The 18,097-nt window shown below is 46.6% G+C and overlaps 1 protein-coding gene across 1 annotated transcript in view; it reads right to left on the reverse strand.

The window, feature by feature from the left end:
- Positions 1-7,583: 7,583 nt before the first annotated feature.
- Positions 7,584-18,097, reverse strand: part of TAFA3 (TAFA chemokine like family member 3) — a 74,430-nt gene continuing 63,916 nt past the window's right edge. Inside the window, exon 5 of the mRNA XM_077839560.1 lies at positions 7,584-7,724. Coding sequence (XP_077695686.1) covers positions 7,584-7,724 — 141 coding nt within the window. The remainder of the gene's footprint in view (positions 7,725-18,097) is intronic.

The raw sequence follows: 18,097 nt of genomic DNA on the forward strand, positions 1-18,097 counted from the left end.
TCCTGGACAAGGTTTGGTAAAAAGCCTCACCAATTTGCCTAGGTGACTACAGACCCAGACCCTTGGATCTTAAGAACAATGAACAATCCTCCCAACACTTGCACCCCCCCCTTTCCTGGGAAATGTTGGATAAAAAGCCTCACCAATTTGCATAGGTGACCACAGACCCAAACCCTTGGATCTGAGAACAATGAAAAAACATTCAGTTTTTTACAAGAAGACTTTTAATAGAAAATAGAAGTAAATAGAAATGAAGAAATCCCCCCTGTAAAATCAGGATGGTAGATATCTTACAGGGTAATTAGATTCAAAAACATAGAGAACCCCTCTAGGCAAAACCTTAAGTTACAAAAAAGATACACAGACAGAAATAGTTATTCTATTCAGCACAATTCTTTTCTCAGCCATTTAAAGAAATCATAATCTAACACATACCTAGCTAGATTACTTACTAAAAGTTCTAAGACTCCATTCCTGTTCTGTCCCTGGCAAAAGCAGCATGCAGACAGACACAGACCCTTTGTTTCTCTCCCTCCTCCCAGCTTTTGAAAGTATCTTGTCCCCTCATTGGTCATTTTGGTCAGGTGCCAGCGAGGTTACCTTTAGCTTCTTAACCCTTTACAGGTGAGAGGAGCTTTCCCCTGGCCAGGAGGGATTTCAAAGGGGTTTACCCATCTGTCACTAGGTTGCCTCCCGCATTCTGTAAGGGTCCCACACTTCCCCTGACCTTCTTCTTGTTGCTAATGTATCTGTAGAAACCCTTCACATCCCTTGCTAGCTGAAACGCCAATTGTGCTTTGGCCTTCCTGATTACATCCCTGAATGCTTGAGCAATATTTTTATACTCCTCCCTAGTCATCTGTCCAAGTTTCCACTTCTTGTAAGCTTCCTTTTTATGTTTAAGCCCACCGAAGATTTCTCTGTTAAGCCAAGCTGGTCGCCTGCCATATTTGCTATTCTTTCCGAACATCGGGATGGTTTGTTTCTGCGCCCTCAGTAAGGCTTCTTTAAAATACAGCCAGCTCTCCTGGACTCCTTTCCCCCTCATGTTATTCTCCCAGGGGATCCTGCCCATTAGTTCCCTGAGGGCATCAAAGTCTGCTTTTCTGAAGTCCAGGGTCCATATTCTGCTCCTCTCCTTTCTTCCTTATGTCAGGATCCTGAACTCGACCATCTCATGGTCACTGCTGCCCAGATTGCCACCCACTTCTACATCCCCTACCAATTCTTCCCGGTTTGTGAGCAGCAGGTCAAGAGAAGCACAGCCCCTAGTCGGTTCCTCCAGCGTTTGCACCAGGAAGTTGTTCCCAACACTCTCCAAAAATGTCCTGGATTGTCTGTGCACCGCTGGATCAGGCACATATTGCTTCCACTATCCCTAGTGCTCTTCCCTGCCGTGACAGTGACCAGGGCTGAGGGGAATACCCTGGCTGGCGGTTTGGAGACGGGAGGATCCTGTGTTGCTCACACCCAATGCAGTACTAGTTTGATACTAATGGAATGTCACCCCAACTCTGCAAAGCATTGGGAGATGAGGGCGCCCAGCACCCCACAGACCAGGGCATGAGCCCTATGGGCTCTTCCCATCTCTAATGGTCATGATCCTATGGAAACTCAGGTTTCTTTCAGCCTTTGTTATTATAGCCCAAGTGGTTAAATTGATGGAAAGGTCCTGAATTTAAACCCTGAAGAGTGAATAACAGCCAGGTTAGACATTGAAGTAAATATAATGTTTGTACACCCTGAACATCCTAACAGAGGGGAGCGTCTGTTTTATCCATTCTGGCTGCAGCCCGATCTGATCCCCCGCCCCGCACTCAGTGATATAATGGCACTGCAGGTGGAGCCTATCTTTGCAGAACAGACTGCAGTTTTCACTCTTCTTCGTATTTATTTCGTCTGGAGCCCTGACAAGTCTGGCACTCTTCTGTGCCCTCTAAATCACTTAGCTTCCCTCCCTGGCCCCTCATTTGATTCCTTTCTGATGAAACTGTCCTGAGGAAAAGGAAGCCCTCAAAGAGCCAGGGAGAGCTGGCCTCAGGAATCTCTCTCTCTCTCACACACACACACTGGGCACAATACTTCATATGTCCTAAAGCAGCACCCAGGGCTTGTCAGCCCCGTCTGAGTACGAATGGCACCACACTGGATGGTAAGTGTGAGCTGAAGAGTTAAAAATAATTAGACTTACTGCTACAGAGCCAGCGAGTCAGGACAGTTTAACTAAGGGCCTGGCTACACTTGCAGATGCAGAGCGCTTTGAGTTAAACCCGCCTTCAGAGAGCGCAGTAGGGAAAGCGCTGCAGTCTGTCCACACAGACAGGAACAAGCGCACCGGCGTGGCCACATTTGCAGCACTTGCAGCGGCATTGGGAGCGGTGCATTACGGGCAGCCCTCCCGCAGAGCACTTCTTCTCAGGCTGGCGCTGTGGCTTGTGGGAAAGGGGTGGGAGGGGCGGGGCATTCTGGGTCCTGTCCCAACACCCCGTGAGACATTGGTTCGCATCCCAGCAATCCCTTTGCTTCCGTCCACATTTGGCTCCATCTTTCAACGTTTTTTGTACTGCGCACTCTGCGGGAATGAATCCCTAAGTGCTGAGGAGTACGCTGATGAGTCTCGCCAGCACGTCACGTTTGGCAGTTGAGTTATTCCTTATGATCCAAAGTGACAGCGAGGGCTCCGACGATACTGACTTGAGAAATGCATATGACATGAGTTTGCTTGTGGCATTCATGGACCTGCTCACCACCGTGGAACGCCGCTTCCGGACTCGGGAAACAAGCACTGAGTGGTGGGATCACATCGTCATGCAAGTCTGGGATGACGAGCAGCAGCTGCAGAACTTTCGGATGAGAAAAGCCACTGTCATGGGACTGTGTGCTGAGCTCACCCCCACCCTGCGGCGCAAGGACACGAGATTGAGAGCTGCCTTGACAGTGGAGAAGCGGGTGGCTATTGGAATCTGGAAGCTGGCAACTCCAGACAGCTACCGATTGGTCGCTAACCAGTCTGGAGTGGGGAAGTCGACCGTTGGAATCGTGTTGATGCAAGTTTGCAGGGCCATTAATCGCATTCTGCTCAGAAGAACCAAGACTCCAGGTAACGTGCATGACATTGTGGATGGCTTTGCACAAATCGGTTTCCCTAGCTGTGGAGGGGCGATAGATGGCACACATATTCCAATTCTAGCCTCCGAGTACGTTAATCAGATGGGGTATTTCTCTATGGGTCTCCAGGCGCTTGTGGATCACCGTGGGCATTTCATTGACATTAACGTAGGCTGGCCCGGAAAGGTGCATGACGCACGCATCTTTTGGGACACTGGTCTGTTCAGGAAGCTGCAAGCCGGGACTTTTTTCCCAGACCAGAAGATCACTGTAGGGGAAGTCGAAATGCCCATTGTGATCCTTGGAGACCCCGCTTACCTGTTAATGCCATGGCTCATGAAATCCTACACAGGGAGCCTTGACAGCAGCAAGGAGCAGTTCAACAACAGGCTGAGCTGGTGCAGAATGACTGTGGAGTGTGCTTTTGGCTGTTTAAAGGGCTTTTTTCTCTCTCACCGAAGTAGCAAGTAGCAGAGTAGGTAACAGTATAATTTGAAGTGCTCAGAGACTCTGTAGGACTAAGTCAGTACATGATGAGCTACCCAATATTGTTAGCATCACTTGTCTTCCCCTTTACTTACTTCTCAAGAGCTGAGTTTAGGATTCTGCAATCCCTTTGCAGCCCCTGATAACTTCCCCAGCAGCTTGAGGCAGCTGGCTCGGCTTTCGGAATCTGAGATGGAGAAATGGAGGCCCAAATCCTCAAAAATATTTAGGAACCTGACTCCCACTGAAATCAAAAATGGAAATCAGACCCCAAGTCCCTTCTGCTTGGGAAGGTGGTGTTCTGCACTGCAAGGATCCAGCAGGCTGGAGTCACCACTAGTCCTGTTTGCTGTTATGTTAGAGTTGGGTAAACAGGCATTTAAAATAATCAAAGCATTAAAATACATGCTCTCCCCTGCCTTAATAAGAACAACAGATGAGCCTCCCCATCAAGATGATGCCTTAACACACAACACAGTGATTATCCACTCTTATTACCATGGCAGCCCACATTCCTCCCCAGTGGAAACTCCTTAGTTTGATTAGTGAACCAGCCAGTGGAATCTGGCATGTGATGACAAATCGAAGAGAAGCCAAAGCAAGGGTTCAGGCAAAGCCTGCATCACATCAGGCCTGCATGGGATTCCGTTATTTTTAAGAACAAGCAAAGTTATTTCTGGCTGGGAGATTTTTTTCCCTGTTTCATTTTCCTAAATATTTAGCAGTGGGGCATTAGACAGTTGAAAACTCTCCCAGGACTCCTCTGCCAAAGAGACCACTGGCCAGGAGAGCTACCAAGGTCTATTTAAAACATGCTCAGGCATTTTCAAGGCTTATGACCTACTTCCTCTCTAGAATAGTTTAAAGAGGCAGCCATGTGACCATCCACCTTCATATCACCTCCTGGAGTGCTCTCTGACACAGACACAGCCTGTCATGCACAAGGATGATGCAGAATACTTCGAGAGTCTGAGTTTCAGCTTACATTTGCTTCCAGAGTTAAAAAGCAGGACAGAGGAGAATCCACCTCCCACTCCTGTAGTTATGTTGGCTCTGTAGGGCTGAGCATGGTCACTTCTCAGAGCAGCCCTGTATGTTAAAGGGAACTATACACCACGGGGATGTTCTGGCAGGAATAAACTTCCTTCAGCATCCCATGTAATCAGAAGTGAAAGACTTCCTGAGCTCCCCTTTGAAAGAAGAACAGGAGGACTTGTGGCATCTTAGAGACTAACAAATTTATTTGAGCATAAGCTTTCGTGAGCTACAGCTCCACTTCATTGGAAGCATGCAGTGGAAAATACAGTGGGGAGATTTTATATACACAGAGAACATGAAACAATGGGTGTTACCATACACACTGTAACGAGAGCGATCAGGTAAGGTGAGCTATGCTCAGATAAATTTGTTAGTCTCTAAGGTGCCACAAAGTACTCCTTTTCTTTTTGCGGATACAGACTAACACGGCTGCTACTCTGAAACCTTTGTAAGAAGTGGTAGGTAATGGGCTTCAGCATGTACTTTGACCTATGCTGTTTGCTATGAGTGTGAGATCAGCTATTCATCTCCTGAGGTGCTGGGGATAAAAATGGTTATTTACTGAGTGAGACAGTATTTAATGAAAGGTCTTGGGGCTCTTGGTTGCAACTTTTATTTCAGCTCCTTCTCCCAGCTTAGACTTTCTGACACTCACAGCAGATGCCTCTACGCTTGCTGACCCTAAATGTTACCTGATCTGCAAGAGGATTCAAAGGCTGATACCTGCTTTCTGATCACACCTAGAAATTCAGCAAGTTCCATGTTATAACATCAGGGTCCAGGCATCCCAAGGAGAGAACAGAAGGTTTAAACCCCCAAAATGAGCAGCTGAACTGATTGCAAACTGTATTATTGTGCTATGGAAGTGTATCACGTGAGGTCTTTTATGAAAGCTTGTAACATTTTGAACATGATAGTCATTATGAAATATAAGAAAAGGAGTACTTGTGGCACCTTAGACACTAACCAATTTATTTGAGCAGAAGCTTTCGCGAGCTACAGCTCACTTCATCGGATGCATACTGTGGAAAATACAGAAGATGTTTTTATACACACAAACCATGAAAAAAATGGGTGTTTATCATTACAAAAGGTTTTCTCTCCCCTTTTGTAGTGATAAACACCCATTTTTTTCATGGTTTGTGTGTATAAAAACATCTTCTGTATTTTCCACAGTATGCATCCGATGAAGTGAGCTGTAGCTCGCGAAAGCTTATGCTCAAATAAATTGGTTAGTCTCTAAGGTGCCACAAGTACTCCTTTTCTTTTTTTGCGAATACAGACTAACACGGCTGTTACTCTGAAACCTGTCATTATGAAATATGTATACAGACAATGATTATGTATCTGTGTATTTGTGTGTATAGAAAACTGTGTTTATAATCTGTACTATGACTTCAACACCACCTCCCAACAGGTGGTGAAGCAATCAAGCAGGGAGGGTACCTCCCAAGCCAGGTGTTTACACAAAGCCAGCTTCAAGTACCCCTCCATTGTCCAACCCAGGAAAAGACAATGGTGGACCATTAAAGTTAATGGAAAGCCATTGAGACAAGTGGGAATTTCCCACTTTGAAGATCTATAATGTCTGAAGAAAAAATCTGCCAACCCTTTTAAAATGGAAGAGGTTCCACGTGAAATGAAATCCATCCATCCAGAAACTGAGAGACAGCTTCCTGCCAGAGGCTGTCTGAAAACGCTGGATTCCCCCCGCACCCGTAGCGAAGGGGTATGCTGGGAAACTGTTCACAGGCAATAGGAAACTCGTGTTAGAAATGAAAATTTTATCTAATAAGGAAATGTAGCCCCTGAGGGTGCGGCTTCATGTTATTTTTTGTGCACTTTGTCTAGGTTTGCTTTCCCTGGCTATTCCACCTTGGAATCCCTGGTTTTCTACGAAATAACTTGTCTGTTGATATTTATCCCCAGCTAGTGCCTGGTCTGCAGATTGTGTAGGTGCCAGAGTGAACTGATAACTGGGGGGCTGGTTTTGTGTTTTTGAGGGTGAGGAACCAGAGGGGAATGGTCCCAGTGTCTGGTACTTCAGAACTCGGGGAGGACGGATTTGGGGAGCCTTGGGACTGGAAGGGCTGTTGGGGTCACCCTGCCAGGAGTAACTAGGCTGCTGGCAGCCAGGGTGAGACCTTAGGCTTGTAGGTGAGGCCCTGCTTTCAGGGATCTCAGCCATAGCGCCACGGCAGTAAGGCACCTCGAAGATACAGGGCAAGTGGTGACAGAGCCCCGAACTGGTCTGGGTGCCCCCCCATGTATGTGTTTCGCTGTGGATGTGAGCATGCACATGTGGGTGCATGTTTGCATGGAGATGCGGTGTGTGTGAATGAGGGCAGCCAGGCAAAAGTGTGTTTGTGTAGGTCTAGGGCAGCAGGTGTTTGTGAGTGGAACATGAGATAAACTGGTGTCAGTAGGTTCAGGAATGCAGCCGATGAAGTGAGCTGTAGCTCATGAAAGCTTATGCTCAAATAAATTTGTTAGTCTCTAAGGTGCCACAAGTCCTCCTGTTCTTTCTGCGAATACAGACTAACCCGGCTGCTTCTCTGAAACCTGTCAGTAGGTTCAGGCTATCACTAGTCTTTGCAGAGCAGTGGCCTAAGACTTTCTTGTTAAATGTGGCTATAACAGAAAGTTGATGTTTCACTTTCAGCTCAACTAATGAATCCAATGGTCCTTTCAAAGAAAATATCACAGTGTTTAATTATTTTTTAGCTAACCATTTGCAAATATCATCAATTACCTACACATGACACAGCTGTCTTATGCAAGACACTAGAATCATATTCCATGTCACACTCTGATAGGAGCCTAGTAAAACGGCATGATTCAAATTGCATATCAGTCACAAAAATTGAGAAGTAATTTGTCAAAGTCACAGCTGTGCTCAATAACCATTTGGAGATGACTAAGTAATTAATCAATAATGCATTCTCACCTTTTCATTTCCCCAGATTCCAGCAACTCGCAGGCTGGGGTGCCTTAGAATAACAGAATGAGATGTTTGGTGTCTGCAGAGATGGCAGCTGATGCCTCCAGACGGGATTTATACAGCTTGGTTTGCCCACAGGGCTGGAACGCTCCTGTTGGGAGGGACATGTGATCAGCAATTTCTTCTCCATTCAGACTTCATGCACCTCACCCACAGCTGAAGCTTTCAGGGGTCTCTTTCCTGCCTATCTAGAACATTTCCAAAGGGCCCCTCACCCAGGTACTGATGAAGGGGAAGCAGCCTTTGATTTTTAGTCAGTCAGGTCTATCCACAAATTACAAACCCACTGGCATTTTTAACAGATTCCTTTTAGTCAGCACAAGCGTGAAGTTCAGCCCTGTGCAGAGGGCCAGCCTACGAACACCCTCAAACGATGGGTTTAGTAGCTGGTTTCACCCTTACAGGGTAAGCTAAACTTTGCCCACAAACAGGAGCATGAGCCCATCAATCAACTGTCTTCTGTCTTTAACCTTGCTGGAGTTCAGATTTCTGGAGGGTGGCAGGTGAGTGTGCCCGGGATGGGGGCCTGACACATCTCTGATGTGTTCAGAAGCCTGCAGGAATTGGATACTTTCACCAGTGGCAAGAATTTTTTCCGCCCAGCTCCTTGACTTACACTAGGCAAAACGCAGGCGGCTACAATCACACTAGGTTTTGCCAGTGGCAAAAGTACCGCGAGCGAGGCACTGTGCTCCAGTGAATAGAGCACTGGGCCACGACTCGATGCCTGGGTTCAGTCCTGACCCGCTGAGAGGCTTTGGGCAAGTCTCTCTGCCTCTTCTCCTCCCAGCCCTTCTCTATTCAGAGTGTAAGTTCTGCAGATCCTGTCCCTTACTGTGCGTTTGTATAGCTTCTAGCACAACCGAGTCCCCCATCTCCACTGGGACCATTAGATGCTACTCCAGTACAAATCATCACCACATGGGAGTATTTCGAAGGCTGGCTCAGGCTGGATGGCATAAAATAAACCATGGGCGTGGCAGAGGAATTGCACCCAAGCAGATGTGCCTGCACTGGGCTGGTAGGGACAGAAAACATTGTTGGTTGCTTGTTCTCCTCTGCGGCAGGTATCTGGCTAAGTGACGGCAGACTACTCCAGATGAAGCGGGCCTCCAACAAGCTAGACAAAGGCTCAGCCAGTAACTTAAATAACTCTTTATATGGGAGACTGTTAATTTAGTCTAAATTCTTCATTTTTTTTATGTCCCCTAAATCACACACTCTGTAATTCAATCTCAGCATAGCCCACTAGTGTAATAAAATGATTTCCCTTTGAGACTGAGCAGTTCCAGCTCAAATGCCCTAAAAGTGATAATTTGATTAATAAAATGGTAAAATTTGCAGTACTGAAGGGTGTTTCAACTCAAAATCAATCACACTATATCTATTACTCAGAGCTGGGTTCACTGAATGCATTGTTGAACTCATTGAAAACTGTGTTAGTAATATTAAATAATTAGTAAGATTAATGCTGTTCCAGAGCTATAATCTGGGCAGAAACCAGATTGATTAGAGTTAATTATCTTCTGCCCGCTTAAATAATTTGTGCACTGTTTTCCCCACTATCTATGAACAGAAAACATGCAAAACAGGATCTCTCCCTCCTCGGTTTATAAGAGGGAGCAAAGATGGTCTTGTGGTGGACTGGAGAGGGACTCCAGAGAGCTGGAGTTTTTCTGTGTGAGCTAGGGCTAGTCACTTAATTTATCCATGCCTCAGTTTCCCCATCCCAAAATCAGGGGTAATGATACTTCCCCACCTCACAGGAGTGTTATATGAATAAATAAACTGCTCAGATACTAGAGTAATAGGGCCCCGGAGGTATCTAGGATAGATCAATTTGAAATGCTACACTAGAATTTCTGAGTATGCTCCCTCTTCTTCTCTTAAGCGTATGTTTGTTACAAATATTATAGCAGTATGTTTTTTTAACAGCGTTTTAATGATCCTGGGATCATCTGGGACAAACCTAGGCCATATGACGCAAAATACAATGTTCCAGCTAGTTCTTCTCTCTCCTCCAATCTCTAATACACCCTCATGGTTCTATCAATTTTTTCGTCTCTCGTTTGCACCAATCACTGTTCTGTTCAGTGTCTCATTGTTTTCTACAGTAATTGGAGGGGTGGTGGTGGCTGGGGGAAGAGATATTGCAGATACCAGAGTAATACAAGGACCTCTTCCAAAATATTAAAACCTTTCTGAACAAAATTCAGAAAGACTGAAAAAGGGGGAGGTTTAGGGAAACCAATGAAGCTACAGGAGCTGCCCCCCAAAACACAACAGAGTAAAGGTCCTGGAAGGCTAATACAGGGATCAGAAACTTTGGGGTAAGCTATAATAGCCACCTTTTCATCCTGAGACCACTTTCCTGCACTCAGACACTCCACTCCATTCCCTTTCAGTGCTGCCCTGTGGAAGGAGTTACTGGAGAACACAGTACCAGCATAGAGAAATGGTGGTTGTGCGTTTGCTCCTGAACTCAAGTTCTGCACCTTCTGTGGAGCCTTGGTTATACTGTGCGAGTGAATAAATAAGCAAACACTAGTCACACTGCCTGTTATTTTTCAGCTATGTACAGAAGTCAGAGAGCAAATTCCACCAGTGATTCATGAAGGAGAAACTACAGATTTATGCAAAAACATCTAGCCATCTGGGCCAGGTGTAGGGAAGCACTTAGTCAGGATACTGTCCCCCAAGGAGCTCATCCGTGCATTCAGCCCTCAATCATTCAGAGCAGCCTCCCAGGCTGAGCCCTGTAATGGCTCTGGGTTGGTTCAATGAAGATTCATGCCTCATGCAAGGCCCCTCGGATGCTGCCTGTTTTGACTCCTTCAGCCTCTTCAGGAACTGAGCAGTCTTGTATGACTAGCCTGTTCTGGATCAGAGCACAGAGGGGGCAGTGTGGGGAAAGCAGGCTGACCCATGGCAAATGAGTGGAATAGCTGAAGGAACACTGGGTGTAAAAAACAGCAACAGTCCACCCCACTCTCTTCCACGTAAACAGCACACAAATCTAGGAGAGGCAAGCCCAGGCTCTTGTTGGCTGATGTTAATGAGGCTCTGTAACTGCTTTTCTTTCTCGGGAGCTGGGTTTGCAGTTTGCCAGGGGATGGAGGTAAAGATCTGCGCCTGTTCTTGGACAATATTGACTGGGCATCTTTAGTCATTGAATTGCTACTTTATGTCCAGAAGATTCTCTGCTCAGCACCCCACAGCTCAGGGTGAGATGCACCTTGCCCTCTAAGAGACATGGGCAAGTTAAATTACTTTTGTGGCCACAGGGATTATGGAAGTTAGAGGTGGGAAAGCTCAGCTAGAGCTCAGCTAAGCTCAGTTAGAGGTGGGAAATCCATCCTCCTGGGGGGAATGGAGGATTGTTCCCTGTGGTATTTGCAAGGCACAGGTGATGGGTCTCCTGTGGGAAGGCTTCCCTGCAACTCTCCATTGATTTGTTTGTTCAGTAGAACCCAGCCCTAGATCATCCTGGAGAAAGGATGAAGACATCCCAACTTTATAGGAAACACTATTTGTAACAAGTTTCAGAGTAGCAGCTGTGTTAGTCTGTATCCGCAAAAAGAAAAGGAGGACTTGTGGCACCTTAGAGACTAACACATTTATTTGAGCATAAGCTTTCGTGATGCATCCGATGAAGTGAGCTGTAGCTCACGAAAGCTTATGCTCAAATAAATGTGTTAGTCTCTAAGGTGCCACAAGTACTCCTTTTCTTCATTTGTAACAAGTGTGTGTTGTACCATGAATGAGGAGAGGCTAAAATAAACCTCCAAAGATGACTGCATCTCTCCTGCCCTTCGAGGTCAACTTGGAAGGGAGAATGAACCTGTGACCAAATCTAAAACAGCACTGTGACCACTGACACCTGTGAGTGCTAACATGCAAACATGAGGATTTACAGTCACCTCGTGCTCTGCACTCCTATGGTGGTGTACTTCCCTGTTGCGTATCTCCTTAATCCTAGATTGTAAGATCTCTGGGGCAGGGACTGTCTGTACAGAGATAAGCTGAGATCCCTTGGTGCTACCGCAACAGGAATAATAACTCTGAATAAGAACGGCAGGAACCTGTGGTTCAGATTCTTCCTCCTTTGGCTGTATATGAACCAAAAACAAACAAACAAAAAGTCAAGAAAAATATTCCACTTTCTGGAAGCTTCTGGAGGAGATGCCAAGGCAGAGCAAGAGGGGTTGAGGGGAGAGATTCAGTCCCTCACTGCTCTCAGACATAAATCAGCTTTGTGGTTCAGGAGCTACTGCCGGCATGCAGCTTCTTATAACAATATTTATACTCACTAGAGAGCAAAACATGACTCCTTTGACTTTCAGCTTCAAAGGAAAGACTGAAAGGTTTAGGGCTGCATTAACCTCTACAATGCTAACTACTTCAACCTCACACAACCTGGTTCAGGTTTATGCTCTTGGTTGCACTTCATTTCCTTTTTACTCCTTAAGTTGGCCTTTGTCTGCATCTCCTCTGACTGAGCTTTAATGCAGTGTCTTTCCAGCCAACAGGATGCCCTGTTCACCACAGATTTTCCCTATGCTTGCACCAGGGAATCATCTCATAAGGCAGCCAGTGACATTTTTAATCTGTATTTTAGCAAATATTTTTCATTTACTTGTAATTTGCTGGCTAGTGCAGAATATTTTGATACTTGCAACTAGTTTCTAATAGCGATAGCAGAGGACTTCAGTTACCAGATTTACTCTGAGATCGGGATAGGGATTGATTGGGCTGGGAATTTGACATCTGTTTGTTTTGTAAAATGACCGGTGTGTTAAAATTTCTAATCAGGATTTTCCCGCCCAGGATCCACTCCAGGTGGGGAAACTTGTACTCTTCACAGTTAGCAATACAGCATTCCAAGGATTTGATAGTTATTTTCCACCGGAGCATTATTCATTATTGTTAATATCATTATTTTTATTGTCTATTGGTATTACAGAAGTATGTAGAGAGTATATTTGAGTGCAGGGCATCTTTAATGGTTCCATGCCAAAAAAGGTCCAGGCATTAACACTACTGATGTATCAACATTTCTCAGATTCCCATGAATAAACCCTCCACCAGGTCTTGAGGAGCAGTACATAAAACAAAAGAGAAGCTTCCTCTTTTCTCTCTCCCTCTCTCTCTCTCTCTCTCTCCCCCTGCCCCGGCCTCAAATAATCACAGCTTTGCCCTGGAAGCTGCTTAAAACTAAGCCTCTCACAAACACAGCAAAGTCCCATCCGGACGCTGATTTAAAATAAGTCACAAGCAGCGGTGTGTCCCCAAAGGAAATGAGCTGCTACAAGAAGTGTGGAAGGACCTAAGAAGCTGTCTGTCTGCTCCCCTTGCAGAGTGAAGAGGGAGAGGTGAGAAGCATGGCAGTGTCCCTCACTGTCTGATAGGAACACGGAAGACAACGGAAAAGATTCTCCCCCCTACATTCCCCATCACACGCCGAATGGCAGCCCGGCCTGCAGAGGCTAGTTTGGGGGGCAGCGAATGAGCGTGGGGGATGCAGAGAAGGCTCATGGAGCACGTTAGGAACTTCAGACCACACGACAGAAATGGATGAATGGGCAGAAGTTGCTGCTCTTCATTCTCCAGTTGGGAATCTGCTCTAAACAGGCCAGCGGCAAGGAAACCCTCTCATTTAGTGCTTTTAAACAAAGCGGCAGCATGAAACAGCTTGACTGGCAACTGGGTGACAGAAAAGCAGGGGCAAGGACAGCCGGGTTTTAGGCCCACCTGTGTTGGGCTCCCTGACCCAGATGCTATTTGAAGCCACAAGTGCCACTCATGGTATCAGACAGGGAGCGTGTAACAATGTGTTCTGTGAGTCCAGGTGCAGCCTTAGGGGTAGGTAGTGTAAAAACATCCCTAGGTAACCTAACCCCATTGATTTCAGCAGGAGCCACGCAGGTGACCCAATTCTGGGAACAGCAAAGGAACGGGGTAAATCAGGACTGGCTGCTTCATCCGACTCTCCTCCTAGCGTTTCCCCGTCTGCCTCCCCACTGTGTCAGTTACATTTATCCACCGAATACCAGAACAGGTGCAATCACTCTGCTCTGTCACTTCCTTCCACTTCTCAACCAGCTTTTATGCACCTGCATTTGTCTCTGCTGAATTTAGCCAGTGCAATTCCACCGCTCCCACTTATTCCAGCTTGTTACTTGGCCCTGAAGATCTGTGCAATAATTTATACATGATCCAGATATGCCATAGCTCTATAATGGAAATGTCATTATTATAAATGGATTGCCAATGCCTTCATATTCTATCTTTGGTCTTTGCAGAGATTTTTAAACACGCGGATTTTGTCCCACTGTGATGGAACAGTCCTACTGAGCCATCGTCAACTTCTCAGACTCCCAACTCCTGCTAAGAGTTCAGAACTCCTGGAATCGTTTTTAGAACTGAGCATCCTCAATATTTATTATTGTTATTAATGCAACATGAGTTCATCCCCTTTAGTAACAAGAGGACATTTAGTAACAAGAGGGGTGACAGTGGACAAGAAGCTGGATATAAGTCAGCAGTGTCCCCTTGTTGCCAAGAAGGCCAATGGCATTTTGGGATGTATAAGTAGGGGCATAGCGAGCAGATTGAGGGACATGATCGTTCCCCTCTATGCGACATTGGTGAGGCCTCATCTGGAGTACTGTGTCCAGTTTTGGGCCCCACACTACAAGAAGGATGTGGATAAATTGGAGAGTCCAGCGAAGGGCAACAAAAATGATTAGGGGTCTGGAACACATGACTTATGAGGAGAGGCTGAGGGAACTGGGATTGTTTAGTCTGCAGAAGAGAAGAATGAGAGGGGATTTGATAGCTGCTTTTCAACTACCTGAGAGGTGGTTCCAGAGAGGATGGTTCTAGACTATTCTCAGTGGTAGAAGAGGACAGGACAAGGAGTAATGGTCTCAAGTTGCAGTGGGGGAGGTTTAGGTTGGATATTAGGAAAAACTTTTTCACTAGGAGGGTGGTGAAACACTGGAATGCGTTACCTAGGGAGGTGGTAGAATCTCCTTCCTTAGAAGTTTTTAAGGTCAGGCTTGACAAAGCCCTGGCTGGGATGATTTAATTGGGGATTGGTCCTGCTTTGAGCAGGGGGTTGGACTAGATGACCTCCTGAGGTCCCTTCCAACCCTGATATTCTATGATTCTATGACATGATTCCCAGTGCATTTAAATAATTGATTGACTTAGAGGTTACACACTAATACAAATGCATCAACAAGAATTTAATTGGATCGCTACTGGATCCCAGCACCATGCAATGTCTCATGTTACCTGTAAATCAATTTTACATCTTTCTCTCTCTCTGCAGTGAAGTGTCCATCCTAGTGGCTCAGCAGGAAGCCAGAGATTACCAAAACTGGCTCTTTCACTGCTACATCATGTTCCCTTTTCCTCTGAGATCACGAGATACGAGAAGCACAAGCCAAGGTGGGTTTCAGCCTCAGTGCCCTGGAAGCTAGGGCTACTTTGCAGGTGGACTGAAAAGTATTTAAACAAACAAATGGGCTAAAATTTTTCCCCTGTTTAAAATCCCATATTGAGACTTAAATCTTAGTCCTATTGAAGGCTCTGGAAGTGTTGCCATTCTTCTGTGAGATGGAGAGTTGGCCTAGCACAAGCTACTGAACAAATAAGTAAATCTGAAAACTTCAATTATTTCCTCTCTACTCACCTGCCAAGTGGTGAGTGGAGGATTCCGTGTTCCCCTGTAATCTTTGACCTCCGTCCTCATTAACAGCTGATCTGGGAACTGCTGCACAAGATGGTCCTCAGGGAAACGCAGCGTTCTGATCGCAGGGCTTAGCAAGTATTGAACACGCTCAGCTTGACCACAGTGGGGCCAATTCAATGCTGGGCTCTGCCCCTGTTGCCCCAGTATCCTTAGGACAGTTCTGAGAGTGGCAGTGGTTTAATTTTTAAGGGCTGCCCTGATGGCTTGGCACAGTCCTATGCTCTGTTTTATAGCCAGCTGTTCCTCTGGGTTTCCCAAAGCTTTCATGGGTCTCTATTTCTGCTAGTCGCCTTTTGCACCTGCCTCCCTTTGCCCCGGTTTTCTAATATCAAAGTGGTTATTTATATTACAGCAGCATCTGTTGGCTCCATTGTGCTGGGCTCTGAACACACGGTGAGAGACAAACCCTGCTCCACAGAGCTTACAATCTAAACGGACAAGGAAAACCCAGGTGGAAAGAGCATCAGGTGAAAGGACTTTCCCAAGGTTTCCCAGCAGGTCAGTGGCAGAGCTGGTAGTTTAAACCCAATCTCCTAAATTCCAGTGCAGAACCCTCACCACTGGGCTGTGCAGTCATGAAAACTCTTCCCCAGTATTTCTAACCTTTACCATCCACCTCCCCATAGGGCTTCAAGGTTTCCTTGCCTTAACAAGGGATATAGAGGTGTGCAGAGAGGCTGGCTGGGCCCTGGCCCTTGTAACAGGAGAGTGCTATCCTCCCCATCACCTGCAGAGTCAAATCTCATCTGTGATTTCAGCCACTGGAGTCCTGGGGACCCACTGAACGCCCCAGGCCAAGGTGTTCTCCAGCCTTTCCAGCCGGAGAAGCTGTCTCATGGACCCACCTCACCAGCACCTACTACTTGGTTCACGCTGTTTTGCTCCACAGGCCATGGTGTTGAGAGCCACTGCTCTAGAACATGTGTCCCATATTATGTCTAGTCTGGTTTTGATTGGACCATTCGGGATCCCCTTTAATCTCTCCAGTCTAGAAGCTCGGAGGTGCCCCCCCATCCCTAGCTGAATCAAGTGGACAGATCTTGTAGGGAGGGAGAGTGGGGACTTAAATATGCATTTAATGTATTGCAGAATAGGGATGGACTAGATCCAAATTTAAGGGTTGCGATGATCCTAGCAAAGTGGGAAGAGATGTCAGAGGAAACAGCAGGTAGAAATGGGCTTGATTCTAAAAGTCTGATATTTTGTTTGCTCAAGTTTAGAATAAACATTTAAGAAAAAACCTTAAACCAAACAGTGTGTGTGTAGCTGTGCCCCTCATGTGAGCTATTATTTATGTGTCCCCTCATCAGCACGGAGACAAAGTCGGCAGCAGTCTCATCTGGAGCTTGTCGTGGGATTATTGTGCAATTGTTTATAAATGAGAATGGCTCCCGTCTCCAGTGCCTTATACAGCCACCTGTCCTTTCCTTTCCTTTTGCAGCAGAGTGGGGGCCTGCAACTTTGTCAAAGGGGATCAATGGCAAGGAGGCGGGTCGAACACATCCCAGCTTTGGGGGTTCAGTGTAGCCGAAGGAACAAACCTCATCACTGGTTTAGCAGAGCAAAGGTGGCATCATTGGGGACTGAAGTCCGCCATGCACCCAGAGAAAGAACCCATGCAAGCTTCCTCCCGCCTTGCATCTGTTTCCACCTCGCTCCACAGGCGGTGAGGGACCCAGGAGCGCAGTCCCTGGCCTGGTCATTCCTTGGTGCTCCCAGCAAACAGGCCAGCACAGACAAACGAGTGCGGGGGGGTGGGGTGGGAGGGTGATGCTGCAGTGTGGATACCTGTCCGCTGGGAACTCGAGTGGCGAGCTGCTAGGCTCATTTCTCCAACACTACTGAAGAGCCCTCAAAGGGTGACCCCTAAGTCACTACCACACTGGGCTGGATTTGCACTGACGTGCTAGAGGTAAAAGGCTTTCTATACTTACCCACCCTGCTTCCTCCCTGTTCCTTGGCAGTCGGCGGCCAGCTGGACTGACTGCCAGGGTCACCATACATTGCCATAGTAGCAACCTACAAGTACCAGAAATGTATCCCCTAGGAAACAAAGGTGTTGGAGGCACTGGTGTGACAGGTATGAACATGGACACTTCACAGGGTATTACATTGAGACATGCCAGAGACTATGGGCACATGGGATGTTCACAGACCATTGTACCCATCAGCAGGGTAAGTATTTTGTGTTCCTGGCTCACAGTGGAATCTGAAATCGCAGGAGAGGAGTAATGAATGCAAATGCCCAATGCTGGCATTTAGATACTCGGTCCTTTGAAGCTTTGCCCCTGTGGGGAATTAGGATGAACTGGTTCTACCTGGTTCAGGAGACCTGGAAGACAAAGGCCCCCAACAGTATTAAAGAGCCAGCCTGATCTGACATAGGAGAGACTCATTCTGGAATAGAGAACAGACAAACTAGTGTCTCAAGCTCCCAGGAGCCCCTGTGCAGATGATGACTGACTCCTGATAAGCTGAGCACATGGGCAGATTGTCTGTTGTTTTCTCCGCAGTGGCTTTGTCCTCCATAAACATGCCATGCTTCCTGGAAGTTGGCTGGTCACTGGTTAACTCTGTCATTGTCCCTGGGAGAAAGCAGAACTGCAGGTGCTGAACTAAAGTCAGACCTGCTGGGAATAGCACAGTGAATTGCCAGGGGAGCCCTGGAGCCCTAAATACTCTGGTCTGGAGAGTGAGGAACCTGG

This window comes from Eretmochelys imbricata, chromosome 21 (assembly GCF_965152235.1).
Source record: "Eretmochelys imbricata isolate rEreImb1 chromosome 21, rEreImb1.hap1, whole genome shotgun sequence".
Classification (NCBI taxonomy): domain Eukaryota; kingdom Metazoa; phylum Chordata; order Testudines; family Cheloniidae; genus Eretmochelys; species Eretmochelys imbricata.